Genomic DNA, 20,343 nt, shown 5'->3' with positions numbered 1-20,343 from the left:
CTGCAGGATACTAGGTTTGTCAGCTGCTTATCTTTTTATTTTGCCAGGTTTGGGAACACATTAATACAAACAATAACTCTTTTGCCCTTACCTTGATGGCTTTGCCATGCTGGGGGAGCTATCTTGTGGAGATGATGAGGGAATACATCTCCCTTTCTCTGCCCACAATTGATGTGGATGGATTTATTATGCAGGCTCCTGCAGTCCTTGTTCATCCCTACAGTGAGCTGTTTAATACTAATAATTAATACTGCTAGCAAGTTATGGCATTTGTGTAATCTGGTGTTGTCCTGATGTAAGAGAAAACAGAAGACAACAGTTATATGTGCTGAAGCCCTGCTTCCCAGGAAATGGCCAGACATCAGTTGTTGCTGGTAAGTAGATAACAAAATCTTTGTCTTTTTCCTTTAGCTTGTATGCAGCCTTTCACTTTTGTTTCAGTAAACTACCTTATCTCAATCTACTGGTTGTTTTCCATTTACTTTTTCTCCCTTTTCAGGGGAGAGAAAAGCTGAAAAGGGGGACTGATAAAGTGGCATCCAGACAAGGTCAGCCTACCATATGGGCCAATGTATATTGTCCACCAATCTTATTTTCGATGCAGGTATTTTGGGTTTGTTCTAATAAGAAATATTTTTGTTCATTTGTACACGAGGAGAAATGGGATATCCCAAAGGGCAGCAGGAAAGAGCTTCCCTTGAGGGAATCATAGGGGATTGATCATTCCTTTCAGACAAGCTTGTGAGAGTTGTCTGTCCAACCTCACTGAAACCTACGTGCTCTGCAATAAAATTGGCAACCTGGGAGAATACTGCAGGCACTGAAAATTCCCAAGAAGGACTGGCCAATGTGAGCACAAAAGGCCAGGTCTCAGTGCAGTTTCCTTCAGTTTTAAAGTACGCAACTGCCTCGGATAGCTATTTGAGAACATGCCCTTGTCGCTAGGACTCGTCACAGAAGCTGCACTGTTTTGCAGGCTAACCACGGCGCGCCGCTAGGTGCTCCTGACAACTAATCTTTTTAAGTATTTTGCTTCGATCCCCAGTCAGAATTAAGACGCACAACAACCACTGAACCATTCCCACCCCACACCACCTCCCTCTCACCGCCCCCTGTGAAACGTCCCCACGCAACCCGCTGCGCACCGCCCCCTAGCGGCCCCTCTGCACCACGCAGCGCGGGGGCGCCCGAACGACCCCGCTGGAGTTCCGAGGGAAGGGGCGGGGCGCCGTCCCGTGACGCCCACCGAGGGACAGAGAGCGTGGCGGCTCCGCGGCGAAGGGGCGTGGCCGGGGCGCGAGGCTCCGCCCACCGCCCTCCGCCAATGGGGGACGGCGCCGCGGGGGGCGGGGCTGCCGCAGGCCCGCGGGGGGCGGGGCCGGCGCGGAGTTGCCGCAGCGCCGCCGCTTGTAAACAGATCCCGCCCCACGTGACGCGTGCGGTGCTTGCGCGGGGGCGCCGCTCATTGTCCGCGTTCGTGACCGGCGGGTCCCGCGCGGGGAGCGGGAGGAGGCGATTCCCGTCCGCCCTTTCTCCCTCGTCGCTCCGGTGGGGAAGCAGCGCACCCTCCCCCTCGTACCCCGGCCGCTAAGATGGCTGGTGGTGGGCGGTAAGGCGGCGCGGGGCTGCGGAGCAGCTGACGGGACGGGAGCGCGGAGGGCGGGTGGCGTGTGCCCGTGTGCGGAGCCGCGCAGCGCCATGTCCGCCTTCGCCCTGGAGGAGACGCTGGAGGCCGACTGGGTGGCCGTCAGGCCGCACGCCTTCCAGGAGCGGGAGAAGCACAAGTTCGCCTTCATCGTGGCCTGGAACGAGATCGAGGGCAAGTTCGCCATCACCTGCCACAACCGCACGGCTCAGCGCCAGCGCAGCGGATCCCGCGAGCTGCGCCGCGGCGGCCCCGAGGCCGGAGCCACCTCCAAGGCTGGCGGCCCCGCGGTGCGCAAGGACCCGGGGCCGCCCCGGGGCTGCGCCCATCCCCGGGCCGAGGCGCTGCCCAAGAGCCCGCTGCGCGCCAAGGGCAGCCCGGCCCGGAGGCCGCAGCGCGGCCCGGAGGCGGCAGGTGCCGCCGAGGAGATCGAGGTGCTGGAGCTGGGGAAGGAGGACGTGGCCGCCGCGCTGTCGCTGCCGCCCTCGCCGCCGCGGGCGGGCGAGCTGGGCGCTCCCGACGCGGAGCCCGCGGGGGAGGAGTGCAGCTGGGCCGGCCTCTTCTCTTTCCAAGACTTGCGGGCCGTGCACCAGCAGCTGTGCTCGGTGAACTCAGAGCTGGAGCCCTACCTGCCTGCCTTCCCCGAGGAGCCCTCGGGCATGTGGACGGTGCTCTTCGGAGCGCCGGAACTGTCCGAGCAGGAGATGGACGCTCTGTGCTACAAGCTGCAAGTTTACTTGGTTCACAGCTTGGATACCTGTGGCTGGAAGATCCTCTCACAGGTGCTCTTCACCGAGACCGACGACCCCGAAGAGTATTACGAGAGCCTGAGTGAGCTGCGACAGAAGGGGTACGAGGAGGTGCTCCAGAGGGCCCGCCGGCGCATCCAGGAGGTGAGGCTACTGCCTGGTCCAGATGCCCCCACTTCAGTGTGGCATTTAGTTTAATGTGACATCTTTTTTAGTCTTGCTTTTCCTTGTTTTTGTGGTCCTGTTCCTTAGTGAGAAGATGAGGCTTAACCTTTCCAAGGTCTCTGGGGCCAGGATTTAAGGAGGTGCAGATTTCCCTACTCATCTGATTGTGGCTCAGTACTTTTTTCTGTGCAATCAAATGAGGGTGTTCTGTAGATAAATATCCGATGGATTTGGCAAGGTCTTGCTCCCATATATTTGTTCTTGCATTGCCTTGCACCAGGATGTGTTGGGGTCTGAATTTTTTCTGTTAAATGAGAGCAGCAACATGTGGTGTTTATTTTGACAGTACAGTTTAGGCATCTGAGACCAAAAAATTCGAGGTATACAGGCTCTGGGTGCTGAATCTGGTATTTATATAGCGAGATTATGTTTTCCAGTGGAGTTGGAATAAGTACAACTTTTGTTTACCTGAGAAGTTATTAGAGTTGGGATTTTTAAAAAGAGCTAGCTATCTGGTCCTAGTGGGTATTTGCTGTGTTGTTCTTGATATTGTCTGTCAAGACTTGGATACTGCAGGACGCTTCACGTCTTTCTTACACTGTGTACTGTTTTAGACAGAGTAGTTGAGGATGTCCGTCGAACTAACTTCTAGCATCAGTATGTGAGAATTTTTACACCTTCTCGGTCTTCATGGACTGAGTTGTATGGGCACCCAGATTTCCCCAGTATGAAATGAGAATTCTGCACTTGTTTTTGTGCATCAGTGGCCTTGGTCCAGAATGTACCCGGACCTATCAAGGTGTGACTGTGAGTATGAATCCGGTTACACTATTCTTTATTTTTGCAAACATCATCTTAATTCTGTTGTGGATATAGGTCAAGTTTGGCTGCTTCAGCTACCACGTATAGCCTGCCAATATTCTTTTAAAAAATGTGTGGTGGTCATCGTTTTTTTTTGCTTGATGGGGTGTGAGCATATCTTCTTGCTCTCTGATGGCATAGTTTTGAGTCTGTAGCATTCAGGCCAAAGTTTTCCTTGGTGACTGGAGTTACTGAGTATGAGAAAATTATAGTATCAATGATGTAATCACGGTAAGAACATCCAAGTATAGCATTGCCAGGTAAAAGTGTATTTCCAAACTATTGCGTTAGGGTATGTAATTTTGATTTTTTTTTTAATGTCTATTTAAAGGACTTAATTAAATCTTGCTGTGTAGTGTACAATTGGAAATTAGTCTGATAAAATTCAGCAGTAGTTTTAGTCCACAGAATATGAAAACATATCATCTTTCACAGTTGTTTTGATTGTATGAATGCTTGAGAGTGTCTGCTTAGATTAGACTTAGCCTTCAATTCAGCCGTTTTTACAAGGAGCTGTGCAGGATAAGAGAAGCTCCTGTTAAACATGTGGAATTTAGGAACTGGATACCTAACTCGAGGGATGTGGTGTTTTTGAGGAAACACTAGTTAGGAATTACTGAGAAAGAACTATTTGTTTCTTGGAGAATCTCAATTTTTGTTTTGTTAGTACCAGTACTATTGGCAAAAAAATAAATTTGTTCTCTAAGCTACATCATTTTATTCTCTGTTAATGTTCTGAACTTGGTGCAGACAAAATGGCAGAGCCTATGTATGTATTTGACTACAGTACAATCTTCCTTTCCCGTGGTAACCAGTCCGGTAGTGTACCTAAAGTCAATACAGCTGTACTTCTGTCAGTTGTGTAAGTCGATCCTTCTTTAATTAAAGGTAGTTCATGTTTAAGAAAAGAAACCATTGGAATGACCTGCTCTTTCCCTCTTGGCTCTCAGGTTTCTCTTTTCCTTACCTGTTATGGGTTTACTTAGTCTACAGGAAATGTCTTTCTTTTAAGCAAATACTGATACTCTTTGTCATTGCAATTCTAAGCAAATGAAGCAGTGGATGATGGGCACTGCTTGGTATTTCTGAAGTAAAGGTTTTTGTAGTTTAAGGAAAACCTACTGAATCCGTGTAGTATCTTACACTTAATTTCCTTTTCCATCTGTGCTGGAATTCTGTCAGCTGATAGCAGGAATGTTGGATCCAAGCAATTTTAAGCAATTTTGTCTCTTACAAGAATTTTTTGGGAAAAGAGGAAGTGTCTGAGAAGCGCTGGTAACCAGAATGGTATCTAGGAAAGAATGTGAAGGGTCTTCATTAATGTAAAATTGTCCAACTCCGAAGACTTTGATTTAGTGTCTTAAAATGTGTCTCTGTGGTTTATAGTTATTTCATATATCTCTTCTATTTCCCAGGACAAATTTCCTTGTGCAGTTATGCTATTACTTGAGAAATGCTTGCAATTTCTCTTGATTTGTATTCTTTGGGGTGGAAAAGCAAAGTGAGCAACCAAACCTCATGTTCATTGTTTTAAGCATCCCCTGCTTGGACATTGCTTGCTTTCCATAAGTTACACACAAGCCAGTTTATTTTCACAGCAGTTAGTAAGTGTTGCTTTTTGTAACAGTAATTTTTATCTCAGTCCGAATTTTAGTCCTTTAATAAACCTTAAGAATGTTGCAAGTAGAAACAGATCCAAGATGAGTAAGTAAAATAGTTGTAGAGGAACTGTGTGACCTGGGATTCCTTTCTTCTGCCTGATTTGCAGTTTTGAAATAGCACTTCTTTTATTTTTTTCAAATAAAACTATTAATTTTGGAGTAGTTGAGTAATTTAAAGTAAAAACTTGTTCATTAAGTTTATACCTGTTGAAAAAAATCCTCAAGTACTCAATTAAAAGGTAAAAATATGTTATTCCAACAGACAGTATATAACTGAATGCTTATTTGGGAGTGCAGCTTCCTGGGCAGTATTTCCGAAACACTAAACTTTGTGTCAAGAAGGCAGAAAAAGTTTGCCTCTGTATTCTTTGTCTTGCCAGTTTCTTCTGTGTTCTTTGTACATATAGAAGAGTTGCTCTAGGCTATGTGTACATGTTTGTAAATTTCTGTGCGTTTAGTAATATCAAAAATGGGGCTGTATCTCTTTGTCCATTCTGTGTTCTCAAAAGGCTGAAGGAATATTTTCCTGAATAAAAAGTGGTGTTAGTCTAAATTGTGATCAGGAGGGATAGGTGGCTTAGTCATGCCCCAGCCACATTTCCTTGTGTGCTCTTGCATAGAGAGTTGAGGGTTTGGGAAGCAGATATGTACGTTACATGTCTACTTCAGCATCTTTGAATTATCAGCCCCTGGGAATGTTGCTGCTCCATACAGCTCTTAGTTGCCCTGGTAGACTGAAATTTTGTGGATGACAGTCTATAGGATCTTGAGTGCCAGGTATAAAACTAGTCAGAAGCTTTCTTTGGTTTTCTTTTTCCTTTATAAAAGCTATGAATTCTAGTATTTGCAGGTAAACAAAGACTATTTTGTATCCCTGCTCTATGTGTTTTCTTTTAAGTATTTTTTTTAAATATGAAAGTTCAAACACTTTTAAGTGCCTGATTAAATGTTGAAGTAATTCTGGAAGTATCTTATCTTCAGTGGCTGACTTAAGACTGCCTTGAAAGTGAAGACCTACTGCTATTTTTAATCTCCATCTCCTGTATAGTGATGTATTTGCTAAGTATGAGAATAGTCCTGAAAACCTTTATCTTGTGTTGCTTGACTTAATTTTCTTTTGATTCAAAGAGCTAGAAAGGCTAAGGAAAAACAAATCTATTTTGTTACAGTAATAACTTGTATGAGAAGAAAATGTAGGGTTTTGGAAAGCTATTTGGTCACTTTATTTCCTTCATTAATCAGGTAATTTTTTTTTCTAAATTACTTTCTCATGTTTAGTAGGCAAGTTTATTTTTGTTTTGAATGAATTACATATGCTTGTCAAATTAGAGGAAGTGGCAAAGAATTGGTTCAGTTATATGTCATGGAGTTTCACATTTGTTACTTTCCAGCGTGTATTTCTTCAATATTGTCACTCATTTCTCTTTATATCAAAAAAGATAAATAATATCCAGTAATATTTTGTTTTGTTGAAGCTGTTCTAATATATTAGTAATAAATAATATTCAGGATTGTCTCAGTAACTAGGAGAATTCTATTTCATTGTTTTTGGCCATATGCATAGAGTTCTAAAGTAAATGTTTATATGGTAGGTAGTGGAGCACTGTAACAAAAGTGGAAGGTTTCCAAAAGTTGTGACTGGTTACTGTTCAGTGATCTGCATCTAGGCACAATGAGATTTAAAGAGAGCTTCAACATCAGACTCAAAAATAATGCAAAAGTAAATATAAAACATTACAAAAAGTATTCAGTGTTCCAGTAACACAGAAAAAATGTTAGCAGCAGTAGTGTTCCCATCAAAACCAATGTAACATCCTTATATGCAAGAAGAAGGAATGACTGAATATTGTATATGAACTGCAGTAATTAGGTTTAGAAAATACATAAGGTGTTTCAGGAGGGAACAGAACACTTTGGGTTAAACGTTGGGAGCACAGAGGATTAAAATAAAATACTGTGCAGGTTTTTTTTCCTATTGACATGAGGAGAATAGAGTTAAGACTAATGCTGAGCATTTGGGAAATCCAAGCTACTTTTGTTGGAATGGGTTTTTTTCTACTTATTATTTGTAGATAACACTGAATTTTAAATCCTTTGTAAATAAGCTGTTTAAGTGCTGAACTGGTACTGTAAGTTAGTACTAACCAAAATAAAATGTGTCAGCAGCTGTAGGGTATGCTCTGTAGAATAGGCAGGTAGCCTCCAAGCTCTTAAGAGACACCTACATGATATTGATACTCTGGCTAGTACTGAGCTACTACTACTAGAGCAAGCTGACAATGACTACTGCATCTATATCCAAAAGTCAGAGTACTTAAAACAATGTACATTTTTTCAAAACATGGGCAACTTATATGTAGACAAAGAAAATGGCATTGACTTGAAAAATTGGATCTTCCTTGACAGAACTTAAATCTTAGATGAAAAGTAAAAGCACATTCTGTAGAATATAGCAGTATTAGTTAGTTGGCCTGGACTTAATGTTTAGAAATTGAAGACAGCAGCTTGCCAGTCTCATAATTAATTTCCTTATCCAAATACCTGGGAGAGGGAAAAAAAAAAGAAAGAAAATGCAATATATGGTCTTTTTAACTGCCTAAAGTGAGATTGGGGAACCATTTATGTCTTTTACTTGGGAGAGTATTCTGATGCTGAGATAATTGTACTTGATATTCACCTTGTTTCCGTAGATGTAGTGATAAATTTTCCTGGTTTTTGTTTAAAATTGTTGGTACCCATTTACAGCATTTTCATATGACAGAATATTTTGAAGAGATGTGAACAACCGATGTAATACATATTCTATAATCCATTGTGCTACTCAGGATTCACAGCTTTCTTAATTTTTTAGCTTTTTGAGATGATATTGGGTTGTACTTTCTTCATGTTTACCTTTGTCTTGCATATTTTTTCTCATTTTTTTTTTACCATTATATTTTCTCTTCAATTGAATGTCCTCCCTTCAAGTAAATGCTGTTTGAAACTGCTTTCTTAAGCCAGTAACATTTTTTTCCTCTCCTTTTCTGGCTGACATAGTGTTATTACCCAGGCAGGTTTGGAATTCAGAAGCAGATTCACTCTAATAATTCAATCTTTTTACGTTTCCTTCTGTAACGTGACAAGACACTCTACAAATATCAGGGAGGATTGTGTGCTTTACATATGTAAATATTGCTACCACAAAGCTGAAGAGAGATTGAGAAGCAGAGATTTCTGGAAATTACTACATTTTTTGTTTTTGAGGATGTGCTTTTAACATTTACTTTTTAGTATTACTAGAAACAGCATTGCAATGCACCAGGATATTGCTGTTACTGGAGAAAAATTCAGTTGAAGTTAGGGCTCAGTCCAGCAAAAGATGTATCTGCCAAACTTCATTTTTGGAAGAGATGAAAACCTAGTTGTCAGAAATATGGTGCAGAGAGAAGGAAGATAGGACAGGAGGAGAAAGAAAATGGTATTTTAAGGATACAGAGCATCACTGAGTTAGTCAGTATGTATATGTATCTGTTTTGATGAGAAGACAGCTTCCCTGGCAAGCCGGACTTTGGACATGTAGATAAAAATAGAACACCGGTGATATATCGGCATGACTCCACTCACAGTCATAAAAACTTTGGCAGACACAGCTTTCAGTTCTAAGAAAGTTACTTTCATTGGTAAGACCCTATCTCTGGGTTTCCTTTCTATTTATTTCTGGGTGTAGTATTTTTGTAGTAATATCAAATGTATGGCTGTGAGTTTTTTGGATTGCTAATGGCAAATATTACACATTCAGACAAATCTGAACACTTGGTGGACTTCTTTGTTTAGGATTTGCTTCTGGAAAGGTGTTAAAAAACACTTCCAGTCATTCAGCAAACCTTTAAATTTTGTTTTAAAGGAAGTTGAGTACTTCTGATTTCTTAAATGCATGGAACAACCCAAAGTGTTTACGATCTACTGTCACAATACTTTTCAAAATGCATTTGTAGGCAAGTCGTTCTGACCTTCTTTTGGAAAAATACTGTGATATTGGTGTGATGGAACTGGATGGTTTTGGTTGGTTTTTTTTTTTAATCTGAAAAATGTAATTTAAATAAACAATTAGCATTTGTTTGTGGTGACTTGCAGACAATTTATGTGGGTCATCTAAAATTGATAGTAGCACAACTTTTCACGCAACAGTATTGCATCATGACTTGTTTTGAGCTACTTTAGGGAGAGAGTGTTGTAAAAGATTTTCAAAAACTTAGAATCATAGATTATTATGTTAGAAGGAACCTTACTGTGTTTTCTAGTTGAACCCCATGCTTAAAATAGAACTAGTTTTGATTAGGGCTTTCTTTTTTTTAAAGAAAGCCTGAACTTTAAAAAACACTGCATGTTTTATATCTGTTGTAAGGAAATTTCAAAAATGAAGAAGAAAAAGAAAGGAAAAGAAAAAGAAATTAATGTATTAATTAAGTTGTGAAACTTTCGAGGGGGAAGATCTGTAGATCAGGTCCAGAAGTTTCTAAAAGTTTGTAATTTTTCTACGGTATAAATAGTCTTGTGGCTTCAGAGCCCAAAATCTTTAGTCTTCAGTAATGTATTATTTGTTCATGATCATCAGATGTCTAAATTTTAAATTGTATCATTTTGTCACTTCAGAGTAGTATAATTCAGAAAATATTCATATATGGGAGGAGGTTAAAAAAATCCCAAACTACTTGCAATATTGGAGGTGTTCTGGAAGAGTTGAAAAAATAGGTAAATGGTATGTATAATTTCAAATGTGTTTTATCATGCATGGTTTTTATTTCACTATAACTTTTAAATTGAGTATCCTTTCCCATTCATTTCTCCCTAAGAACAGGAATAAAACCAACCCAAACAATTAGCACCACTGAATACAAGTCTGTGTTCCCCTGGTGCTCATATAAATTGCTTTTCTGTGATACACTGTTCTGTTATGAAAGTGATTTAATAGCTTGTCATTTACTGTATTTGCTGTTAAGGTAGGAGGAAAAGTGTGCATGATACAGGATCTAAGGACTGTCTTGGTATCTTATTTAGCTTTTTGTTATTAATAGTGGACTGTAAATATGTTCTCTCTACTGGGCTTTTTTTGGACATACTCAGCTTTTAAATAAAATTCCCGTTATTTGAGCTTGGAAACTTTAAAAATTGCATTTCAGTATGTGAAATGCTGTTTCTTTAGGCCTGCCTGTCCATGATTTCACCATTGGATGAGGTGCTGTAGAGCCTGAACTCCACCAGCATTGAAAGAATACACAGAGAGCCATTTGAGTTACCTCTCAGCTGTCACCCAGCCTTAAATTAAGGAGGTTCATCAGCTGTGTTGTTGAAGGGAGCTGAAGAACTGGATCATCAGCTTGCTAGTGTTGACAGGGGGGATGCTATCACTTTCTGTCCTCCCCCCATCAGCTTTGTGTTCCTTCCTGTTCTGCTTCTCTGTTCTTGTGGTATGCTGATTCAACTCAATAAATCGCAGTAAATTACTCCAAGAGAGACTACAGAGTAGTTTTCTGCCAGATGCTGAGTTAGTTTGTGGAAGGATCTGAGAAATACTAAAGCCAGTGAAGTGGAGGAGAGGGCACCTGAGACCAGAAGGAACATGGAATCAAAGTAGACTGTGAAGAAGAGAGGCAAGTGGGGATGGGAAGTAGAATCTTCTTTTGATAGGAGCAAGCTATTGGGTCAGCTTTAAAAAGCAAATTCACCTACACAAGTACTTAGAATCTGGTATTATCGTAATGCTTTACCTGCCTTGAATTAGATTTTTAAAAGTCTGACAGTAGACTTACCAGACATTTGAGAATTATTTGTTACCATGTCAAATGCATTGTAAAACTGCTAAGAGTACTAATTCAGTGCTGCTGATCTAATTCCCATGAGCTGACTTCACAGTGAAATTGATTGAAAATCTTTAATTTTTTTCTCTTCCCATCAAATGTTCTTCTTTGTTTTCATAAAAGAACGTTTGCTCTTTACTGTAGATGGGTGTTTGGTTAGGCCTGTGTCTTGACATTGCAAACTTTACATGAAAGATTTTAAGACTAGCACTGTAATATGTAGTAACTAAATGTATTTGTTGTATGCAAATCTTAGTTTGTTTAGATAGTTGTCAGTTTTGAGTATCTTGAGTATATTTTCCTGACTAACAGCATGGTTCAGAAGCACAGAAGAAGAGAATCTGTGGACCAGAAGTTATAGTATTTTATGGCACAGCCTGAGCACTTATGTAATGTATGTTCTCAGTCTTCTGACTTGCAGAAAAAAAAATTACTTAGAACTCATTAGGATACCTGTAAAGTAAGTTCTTTGCCAAGCCTTCAGGGTGGGGTGTTGCCTAGAAGTCTTTTTGTTCAGAGTTACTATGTTCCTACCCACCAGTGATTCATTAGTGACTTTATCTTTTAGTTATTTTGCTGCTTTTCAAAGGAAAGGAGTTCCAAAATGCCATAATAAGTCTGAAATACAGATCTAAACAGATCTATTTTATTAATCGAATTATGTTACAATGTAAATACCTATTTCTGTGTTACTGACAGGAAAAGGAAAACCTAGCACTCCTGTATAATGAGTGCTCCAATGCAGTTAGCCCTTGTTTGCTATGACTTCTATGCTATACTACTCTAAGCAATACACTAAATTCAAACTAATAGCTGGTATTTATAAACACTCATTTGACATGACAGTCTAACTCAGGAGTGGCACGGCCACATCACAGAGTAAGGTATGGTGACCAGACAAGTACCAGCTGAAAAAAACCCCACATGGTGTTATATGTTTGTCTTGTTTACAGGGAAGGAGATGCATAGTTTTTAATTGTTGATGTCTCCCTCTCGAGCTTTCAGAAGAGATCTAGTGTTCCATACATTGTTGTCAGAGCTGACAGCTTTATGCCTGAGCCTTGTGATTTTCCAACAAGTTACGTATGTACATACAGTTCTGCTGAGATTTGTGTTTAGAATTTTGTGTGGGAGAAATTGCATTGTTCAGTAATGATGCATACATGGAAGTAATGTTTTGGCTCACTTGGCTGCATTAAAAGACTACTTCAGTTTTTGTCACTCAGTTCAGTTCTCTTCCTTTTCTGTGGAGTTATAATATGACTAGTGTGTTGCAATGAGATGTGTTTTGGTAGGCTGTGTAAATCATCTGGACAAAAGCAATTGTTACTGTCCAGGAACTGTTAACCTGAGTATAAGTGAAGATAACTCATAGGAGTGAAAAGAAGCCTAGCAGTCTGTGCTGTTCATACACTTCTGGGTTGTGCTCTTGTGGTGGGTAGATTTTGTCCACCAGGTGCCCACCAGGGCTGCTCTGTGACTCCCTTCCTCGGCTGGATAGGGTGAGAAAATGATAGGGTCAAGATAAGGACAAGAAGAGATCACTCACCAGTTACTGTCACAGGTGAAACAGAATCGTCTGGGGGAAATCAATTTAATCTATTGCCAATAAATCAGAGTTTGATAATGAAAAATAAAACCAAATCATAGAATATCATCACACCACCCCTCCCTTCATCTTGGGCTCAACCTCCCTACTGATTTCTCTACGTTTTCTCCCTGGATGGCATAGGAGGAAAGGGCAGCTGGGTTGTGGTCAGTTCATCATCTGTTTTCTTTACCACACCTTCCTCTTTGCGCTCTTCCCCTGCTCTAGCATGGTGACCCACCTACAGGAGTCAGACCTTCATGGACTTCTGGCACTATGAGTCCATCTCATGGGGCACAGTCCTTGGGGATCAGACTGCTCCAGTGTCTGTCCTCCATGAGATCATAGGTCTTGTCAGAAAACTTCTCCAGCATGGACTCCCTTGTTCATGGGGCCACAGGTTGCCGAGAACCTGCTCCAGCATGGGCTCTCTATGAAATGATGTTTTACTTCAGGGCCCATCCATCTGCTCCAGTATGGCGTCTTCCACAGCTTGCAAGGGAATCTCTACACTGGTGTTTGTAGAACCTCCTCCAGCTTCTTCTTTACTGACCTTGGTGTGTGCAGAGTTGTTCCTCTCACCTGTTCTTGCTCCTTTCTTGGGCTTCAGTTGTTGTGCCAGCAATCTTTCTCCATCTTGAATGCATTATCCCAGAGATGCTATTGTAGTTGCTCATGGATTTCGCCTTGGCCAGTGGCGGGTCCATCTTGGAGCTCACTGGCTTTAGCTCTGTTGGACGTAGGGGACACTTGTGGCATCCTCTCACAGATGCCACTTCTGTAGCCCCCCTGGTACAAAATCCTTGCCACGCACCCATAACATCTCTGCACACATGTGCTGAGGTACACAGGCTCGCTGTGTGCAGGTAAAGGACTGTTTTAAGTAGTGTTTAAAGGGGAATAATGTAGTTCATTTTATATTAGCAGCTCTTCAGAAGCCTAGATGACACATCTTATGGAAGTGTTGTTTCTTACTTTTTTGTATTTTAAACACCCCATGTTTTGCTTTCCAGTGTCTTTGTTGGGTTCTCTTTCGTTTGCTGTTCATTTTTTTGAATACATGAGAACTTGGATCTTGTTTGTTATGTACGTTTTATGTGTGCTTTTGGTTTAATTAGTTGAATTAGCTCAGCTCTTCTTTAAACAACCATTTAAAAAACCTTCTCCAAATCCAGACAATAAACTTGGCAGTGCACTTCAAGTCCCTGTCTTCAGAAGCCTCTTTGAAAAAAAACTGGACTCTTTTTGTGCACTCAGTAGGTGGTCAATTGCTGTGTTGTTTCCAAATAAGTTAGTATGGAATTCACTTGTTTTTTATCTTTTGTAAATCTTAAGAGGTTAGACAGATGTGGTGCTGGATCCAGCACTTCCCATGCTAGTCAGTATTATCTAATTTATTTATGACATCCTCCCTCCGTATCTAGATTTTGTGTTCTCTTAGATGATTTCTGCCCTAGCAGTAAAATGTACTTCAGATCTGTGTGGGAGAGTCAGGCTTTGGTCTGTTACTGCTACAGTAATGCAACTGATCTTTTTTTACTACAAAGGTAAGGATTATTGATGGCAATGCAATCATGCAAACAGCTGGATGTCCTGGCGAGTCTTAAGCTTTTAACTATAATGGGTGATGTTTAAGTACAGGACTACATGTTTGTAAGAGTGAGAAAAGCAGTTTGCCTGTAGTGAAGATGTAATGTAATTGAGACTCCTGCTTATTGTCAGGACATGTGGGAGTGTGTTTGCTTTTAACAATGATTTCGTTTGTTTAAAGAGAAACAGTTCTAAGCATGTTCTGATGCAAAAAAAGGGTTGCCTTCTGAGTTCAGTTGCTAAAATTTTGTATACAGGTTTTATGTACTCTGTAGCTTTACTTCTTTATAACTCATTATCTGAGGCTTGTTGTGGAATATTTCCAGTGCATCATCAGGAGAGTTGAGAATTTTACTCTTAGGACTGCTGTTCTCAGGACAAAGGATGGAGTATCTAAAAACTACTCTGCAGTACTCCTCTCCAACAACAGCTATCCATAGTTTTACCTGTGAAACTGAATATGCTTCAATTTAAATCTTCAGAACTCTTCTTGGAAATGGCAGGTAATACTGTCAGGCATCTCACAATCTAAATTCATAGTAAAATAGGGTATTCTGTAGTTACTTTAGAACTATGAAGGAGTTTAGGAAGATACTGAAAAATATCTTTATGAATGATTTTATCTAAAAATGGTTATGTGTCATATCACAATGTTTTTATAAAATGCACCAAAAAATAGGAGCAGCAGGGAAAGTTTTGGGAGTATTAGCGAAGGAAATGTAAGACTTGACTCTTCTGTGATTAAATCAAGCTTTGGATTATGCTTCCAGCTGAGGTCAACCTGCACATAATTACACTGTCTGCTGTAATGCTTTTAAAGCTTTTTGAACAAAATTTAAAAAATACAGAAGACAGAAATGATCTTTATTATGTAGTTCAAATATATGTGGTGTTAAATTGAAAAAAAAAAAAGTGTTTCCTGCTGGTTAGAGTGTATCTGCATAATAGTTGCTTAAAATATATGGATTTGTTTAGTTGTGAACAATGTAACATCTGTGAAGCATGATTCTTAAAATAAATGCAGCATTCAATGGGTATAGAGCTAGTCAGGCCTGTACAGGATGTTACTCTACTCTCCTCCACCCACTTCTTTAAATAATATAATTTAAAAAATTGTGAAAGTCAAAAATTCATACTGAGACTGTTGAAGTAAATGAACAATAACACTGAATGTCTGTCCTGAGAACGTCTTCACTGGGGCATAAAACATGCCACAAAAATGGTTCATGTATTTTATGCCAGCACCTTGAAAACTGCCTGGCTTTAATGTTGCAGGTTGGTCTAGACACTTGGCTAGGTTCTGATTTAGGTACTGCCTATGTGAAAATGGGAGTATACAGAATCAAACTACCTGTGAGTCTGTGGAAGGCGTGGTTTCCATTATGACATTAATTCTGTGCTAGTCCAGCATCCCAGGTGTCTAGTAGTCTGAGTACTATCTGGATGGCAGCCAGCTAAAAAATGCTTCAGCTAACTTTGATCTGGAACAGGAAAGCTCCATCAGACTGCGTTATAATGGGAGGTGCTCTGTGCAGCCAGTTTTGCACCATCTATTTCCCGTGTCAGTGCCCCTTCCAGGCTGGTGGCAATAAAGCACCTGGACTCTTCATCCGGCTTACAAGGCTCTGTCTAGAAGTAGAATCAAAGCTATTGGTCTTCTGTTCATACCACACTGGGTTGTTAAAGACTGGGTGATTGGTACTCACTCCAGTTCCAAAATGTGAGAGAGAACAGTTCTGTACTCCTTTAAACCATTTATATAGAATCATTTAGGTCAGAGAAGACCTTTAAGATCACCAAGTCCAACCATTAATGTAGCACTGCCAAGCCCACCGCTAAACCAGGTCCCTAAGTGCTACATCTGCATATCTTTTAAATACCCCCAGGGCTGATGACTGAGCCTCTTTGCTGGGCAGCCTGTCTCAGTGCTTGACAGTTCTTTTTGTGAAAAAATTCTTCCTACTATCCAATCTAAACCTGGCACAATTTGAGGTTATTTCCTCTTGTCCTGTCACTTGTTGTTTGGGAGAAGAGACCAATCCACCTTCAGTTAAAAAACAAACATTTTACATTTAGTGAAGGAGTAAGACTCCATTAAGATTAACCACAGCAACCTCCAGCCTGTATTAGGCAAGATTAGGGAAAATGGTTGGCAGTTGGGAAGGTATTTCCAAGTGCTGTATTAGCTATACCATCTTATTACCTTTTGTTTAGTAAACTTAGAGTTGATTTTTATAGTTCATATAGTTCAGGTGAACTTTCCTAGAAGCTAATCTACTCATCTTGGGAAGACTGGATATTCGCTGAAAGGAAAATACACCTTTTTGAGTGGGGTTTTAAGTTAGGTATTGTACCGTTTTGAGAAGTGCTGTATCTAGAAATCCCATATCATTTTTTGTAGGTCTTTCCCTCCATCTTTCTTCTCTTGGGGAAAGAAAAGTAGGCAGCACATTGCATATGGAACACTGTAGTTGTTCTGCTTCCTGCTTTCCTGGTAGCTGCTAGGGCGAGCAGCAATTTTTAACCAGAAGGAGTCAGATATTTTGATTTATTTAGGTTAATCTTAAAAAACTTGTTCTCTAGACAATTCACCAGTTCCATGAAATGCATCTTGTTGCCTTTCTTGTAGTGAGGGTCCCAAAACCGAACACAGTATTCAAGCTTTATGTCCAAGGTTAGTGTTTTTCCATGAAAATGGGATCTGAATAGATGGATGAGTGTAACGAGGCTGTATGTTAGAAGTACTCTCAGGCTGGTTACTTTCCTACCTGTTTTGAAGAGTAGAAGAATTACTGAATAGCTCACTGATCTTTGCATTAAACTAAATAAGATGATAGTCTTTGGTTTCTAAGTAATTTTTCATGTTTCGTTACGTCTTTTTTTTTGCAACTGCCGATTAAATGAAATTTTGTCATGGTTTTCATTCTGAAAGCCCTCATTAGTCACAGGTAATTGATTCTGCATGCATCACTGCCTTAGGAACAGAGAATGGAAGCTTACCTTGTGTTAATAGTTAAAGAATATATAATTCTTAATTAATTGGTTATGAATAACATGCCCTCACTTCTGTGTTTGTTTTTTTATTGAAGGTTTGGTATTTTTGAAGGAGTTGAGAATTAGGATTTGATTTGATTTGATTTAGGCTTTGGGTAAACCCAGCAGCAGACTAAATAGGACTGGACACAGACAAGACCATGAAGTTATACCCATTTACTTACCTTTTGTCTGCACAGGAATGTATTGATAATTCATTATTTTATCCCTACTGATTTCAGGGATGGACATGATTTTTTTTCTGAACAGTCAAGTAGTTGTATGTAGCTACTAGTTTTTAGTGTCCTTAAGATGTCTTTATACTATACTGATAGTCATAAAATTGAAATGGTCCTTCATTTCTTGGCACTTTCACTCCAGCCTGTGCAAAGTTGTGCCTGTCTACCAAAATACCAGAACTATTAAATAGGCCTTAAGAATGGTCTGTGAATAAAAAGAAAAAAGCCCCTGCATTGTATTGTTCTGTCCCTGGAATAAATTTACCTAGGATTCCCCTTTAAATAATACTTAAATTATTAAATTTTCTTGTATTGTCATTTTTTTTTTTGCCCTCTAGAGTTTGTATCCTAGTGGAGTAGTAGGGTTTCACTATGAAACAAAGGTGTAAATTTATTTAATAGTAAGATAATAATAGCCTAAGCAACTAAAAGGACATTGTCATGTACTGGTAGAGCTACTCTACCCTCTTGCAATGGGTGGCTTGACAAGAAAGATTTAGTAGCTTGATAGAGGGATAATTACAGCTTAGGGGCTGCAGAAGGATTTCTGATTGTGCCTGGGGAAGGTAGGAGAAAGGTGGTATATGGCAACTTTGCTTTTAGGCTCTAGTCACATGGAAGTGGAGCTGAGGAAGATGATATCTTCTTAGACTAGATGGTTAAAACAAATAGTGAGTTGGAATAATGTGTGAGATTCATGGGGGCTTAGGTCACGAGTCCAAGAGTATCTGGGTTGCTATAGTTTTAGGTTATGTTATGTGTGTCTAACACTGAAAGTTAATAAAATGCTAGTTTTACAGACTGTATGCCCAGTGGTGGTGTTCTCAGTGAGAACTCAGATGCTAAAAAATACTTTGTTCTACTGGAAGAATAGAAGAGCTTAGCAAATGACTTTGCGATAGGAACAATTCTCTGTGTGAAATTGTTCAGGTAACAAAACAGTTTGCCTTGTGCAGCTGAGGAGTTTCACATCTGTTCTACATCATCTCTCCCAGACCTTTCTTCTCTGCTAAGCCTTAATAAGGGAAAGCTCTTCCTGTCTTTTCATGGAATCTGACTGTTATTTTGATGCTGAACGTGTAAATGAAGCCACTATGAGCATCTCTGTGTTCTGCTCTGCATCCTCTCTCTAGCTCTCTTTTAGTGCTTCAAAGGTAGAGTTACAAACCTTAAACAAACTTTCCATTATGAAGAAAAAAACTTTTCTTACCCATTCTGGTAACTGAAACACAGTTCACTATACAGAGAGTATTTCACAGATGGCTTAGCATCCAACTTGAATGAACAAATAGAAGATAGGATGTATTTATTCCACAGTGTTCCTAATCTTTGTTAAGTTTAAATAAACTTGGACTGTGAATATATGCTTTTGAGATGATAAGGACAAGAGACTGACTTAGAAAATTATGTAAGAGGGGAATTAATTTCAGGTAGTCTTGTCTTTGTAAATGCATCAAGTATTCCACATGTCTGTATGAGATTAGCTTTTATTAAACAACTGAATATTTTTTATTATAAATGGTGAAGGGTTTCCAGCACCATGTAAAGTCTGCTCAGGCAAATGCCGAAAATAGATGCAAAGGGAGCATATACAATAAAAAAATCATACATTGTATCTAGTTTGTGCAAACATGTGAATTTTCTGCTTCATAGGCACTAAAAGACAGAACAGACAGACATTGATGTTGTATTTTCTTATATGAATTAAGGTAGTTTTATACTAACATCTAAGTATTTTTTAATGATTATAATGCTTAGGTAATTCCTCTTGTAAAATTAAAATTAATGAAAACTTCATACATTTGAAGTTTTGTGATTAAACTTTCTAGGAAGTTTTTGTTTTGTATAGATTCCTCTCTGTGTCTGAAGCCACACTGATGTGGTGGGGGCTGTGTGGGTCTAAAGAATAGACTGACAAAAACACACAAAACCAAAAATTCTCAAAAATGTAGAAAGTTCAAAATGCAACTCCTCTTCTTGTCTCCTTTTATATCACTCCTTTTCTCCCTGCTCTGATACTCAAAAGTGGGAAGTGTCTGAAGTAGCATACCGGATTGCTACATTAAACTGTTGTTCTAAGTTGGTTTTTTTCTGCTGTCTTTGTGCTCATATTCATTACCTTCCAATAATTTTTGGAAATGAAAAAATCCGTCTGAGTGCTGGTCAGTTAAGGTTGTCAGAGGTGTGCTTATACTTTACTGGCTAAATTGAAGATTTGTTTCTGGGACTGATTGTTTTGTTTTGTTTGTCTGGTGATTTTGTGGGAAGGAGAAGATGATACATGAGGATAGGCTAAAAAATGGTTTTTTAATTACTTTCACTTTTAGCAGGAATGTTCCAATATTTTCATTAAAACTCATACTTTTTCTTCAGCTTCTGGAAAAACATAAGAATACAGAAAGTATGGTAGAGCTGCTTGAACTGTACCAAATGGAAGATGAGGCCTACAGCAGTCTTGCAGAAGCAACCACGGAGCTCTACCAGTACTTACTGCAACCATTCCGAGATATGAGGGAACTTGCGATGCTTAGAAGACAGCAGATAAAGGTAGGGCAAAGGCAACTGAGATTCTTATTAATTGGGAAGTTCTGCTTTTTAGTTCCTATTTACTAGTTCTGTAATGTGGTATATGAAGTGTTATTTTTTCACTAGATGCTGACCCTCTTTTTCTGGGCTCTTCACTCAGATGCGTGCTTTTGAACAGTGAGGACATCTGACATACGTAGCTAAACACCGTCTGTTTATCTTACTATCTTACCCTTCAAATGCAGGGCTGAATTAAATAGGTCAAACATAAAATTTTGTGGTTACTGGGAATATTGAGTAATATATAAAATACAAAGAGATGTGCAGTATTTTTTCTGTTGTTAATTCTAGAAGATTACATAGGAAGTTACTTTTCATTTTAGTTTCCTGAGATTATCTGGTGAACTGTGGGAAGTCAGTAGCTTTTTATGTGATGTTGCAAAAGGCTT

The 20,343-nt window shown here is 39.8% G+C and overlaps 1 protein-coding gene across 3 annotated transcripts in view; it reads left to right on the top strand.

Moving 5' to 3' along the window:
- The first annotated feature begins 1,454 nt into the window (after positions 1 to 1,454).
- JMY (junction mediating and regulatory protein, p53 cofactor) overlaps positions 1,455 to 20,343 on the top strand; it is a 64,961-nt gene continuing 46,072 nt past the window's right edge. For 2 of the 3 annotated variants that reach the window (XM_069002358.1, XM_069002359.1), the window contains exons 1-2: positions 1,455 to 2,538; positions 19,742 to 19,915. In XM_069002358.1, the coding sequence (XP_068858459.1) occupies positions 1,699 to 2,538; positions 19,742 to 19,915 (1,014 nt within the window). In that variant the 5' untranslated portion in view covers positions 1,455 to 1,698. The remainder of the gene's footprint in view (positions 2,539 to 19,741; positions 19,916 to 20,343) is intronic. The other variant, XM_069002360.1, reaches the window with a different exon arrangement.

This window comes from Aphelocoma coerulescens (assembly GCF_041296385.1).
Source record: "Aphelocoma coerulescens isolate FSJ_1873_10779 chromosome Z unlocalized genomic scaffold, UR_Acoe_1.0 ChrZ, whole genome shotgun sequence".
Taxonomy (NCBI): domain Eukaryota; kingdom Metazoa; phylum Chordata; class Aves; order Passeriformes; family Corvidae; genus Aphelocoma; species Aphelocoma coerulescens.
The sequence above is the reverse complement of the archived record's forward strand: the minus strand, read 5'-3'. Positions and strand labels throughout refer to the sequence as shown.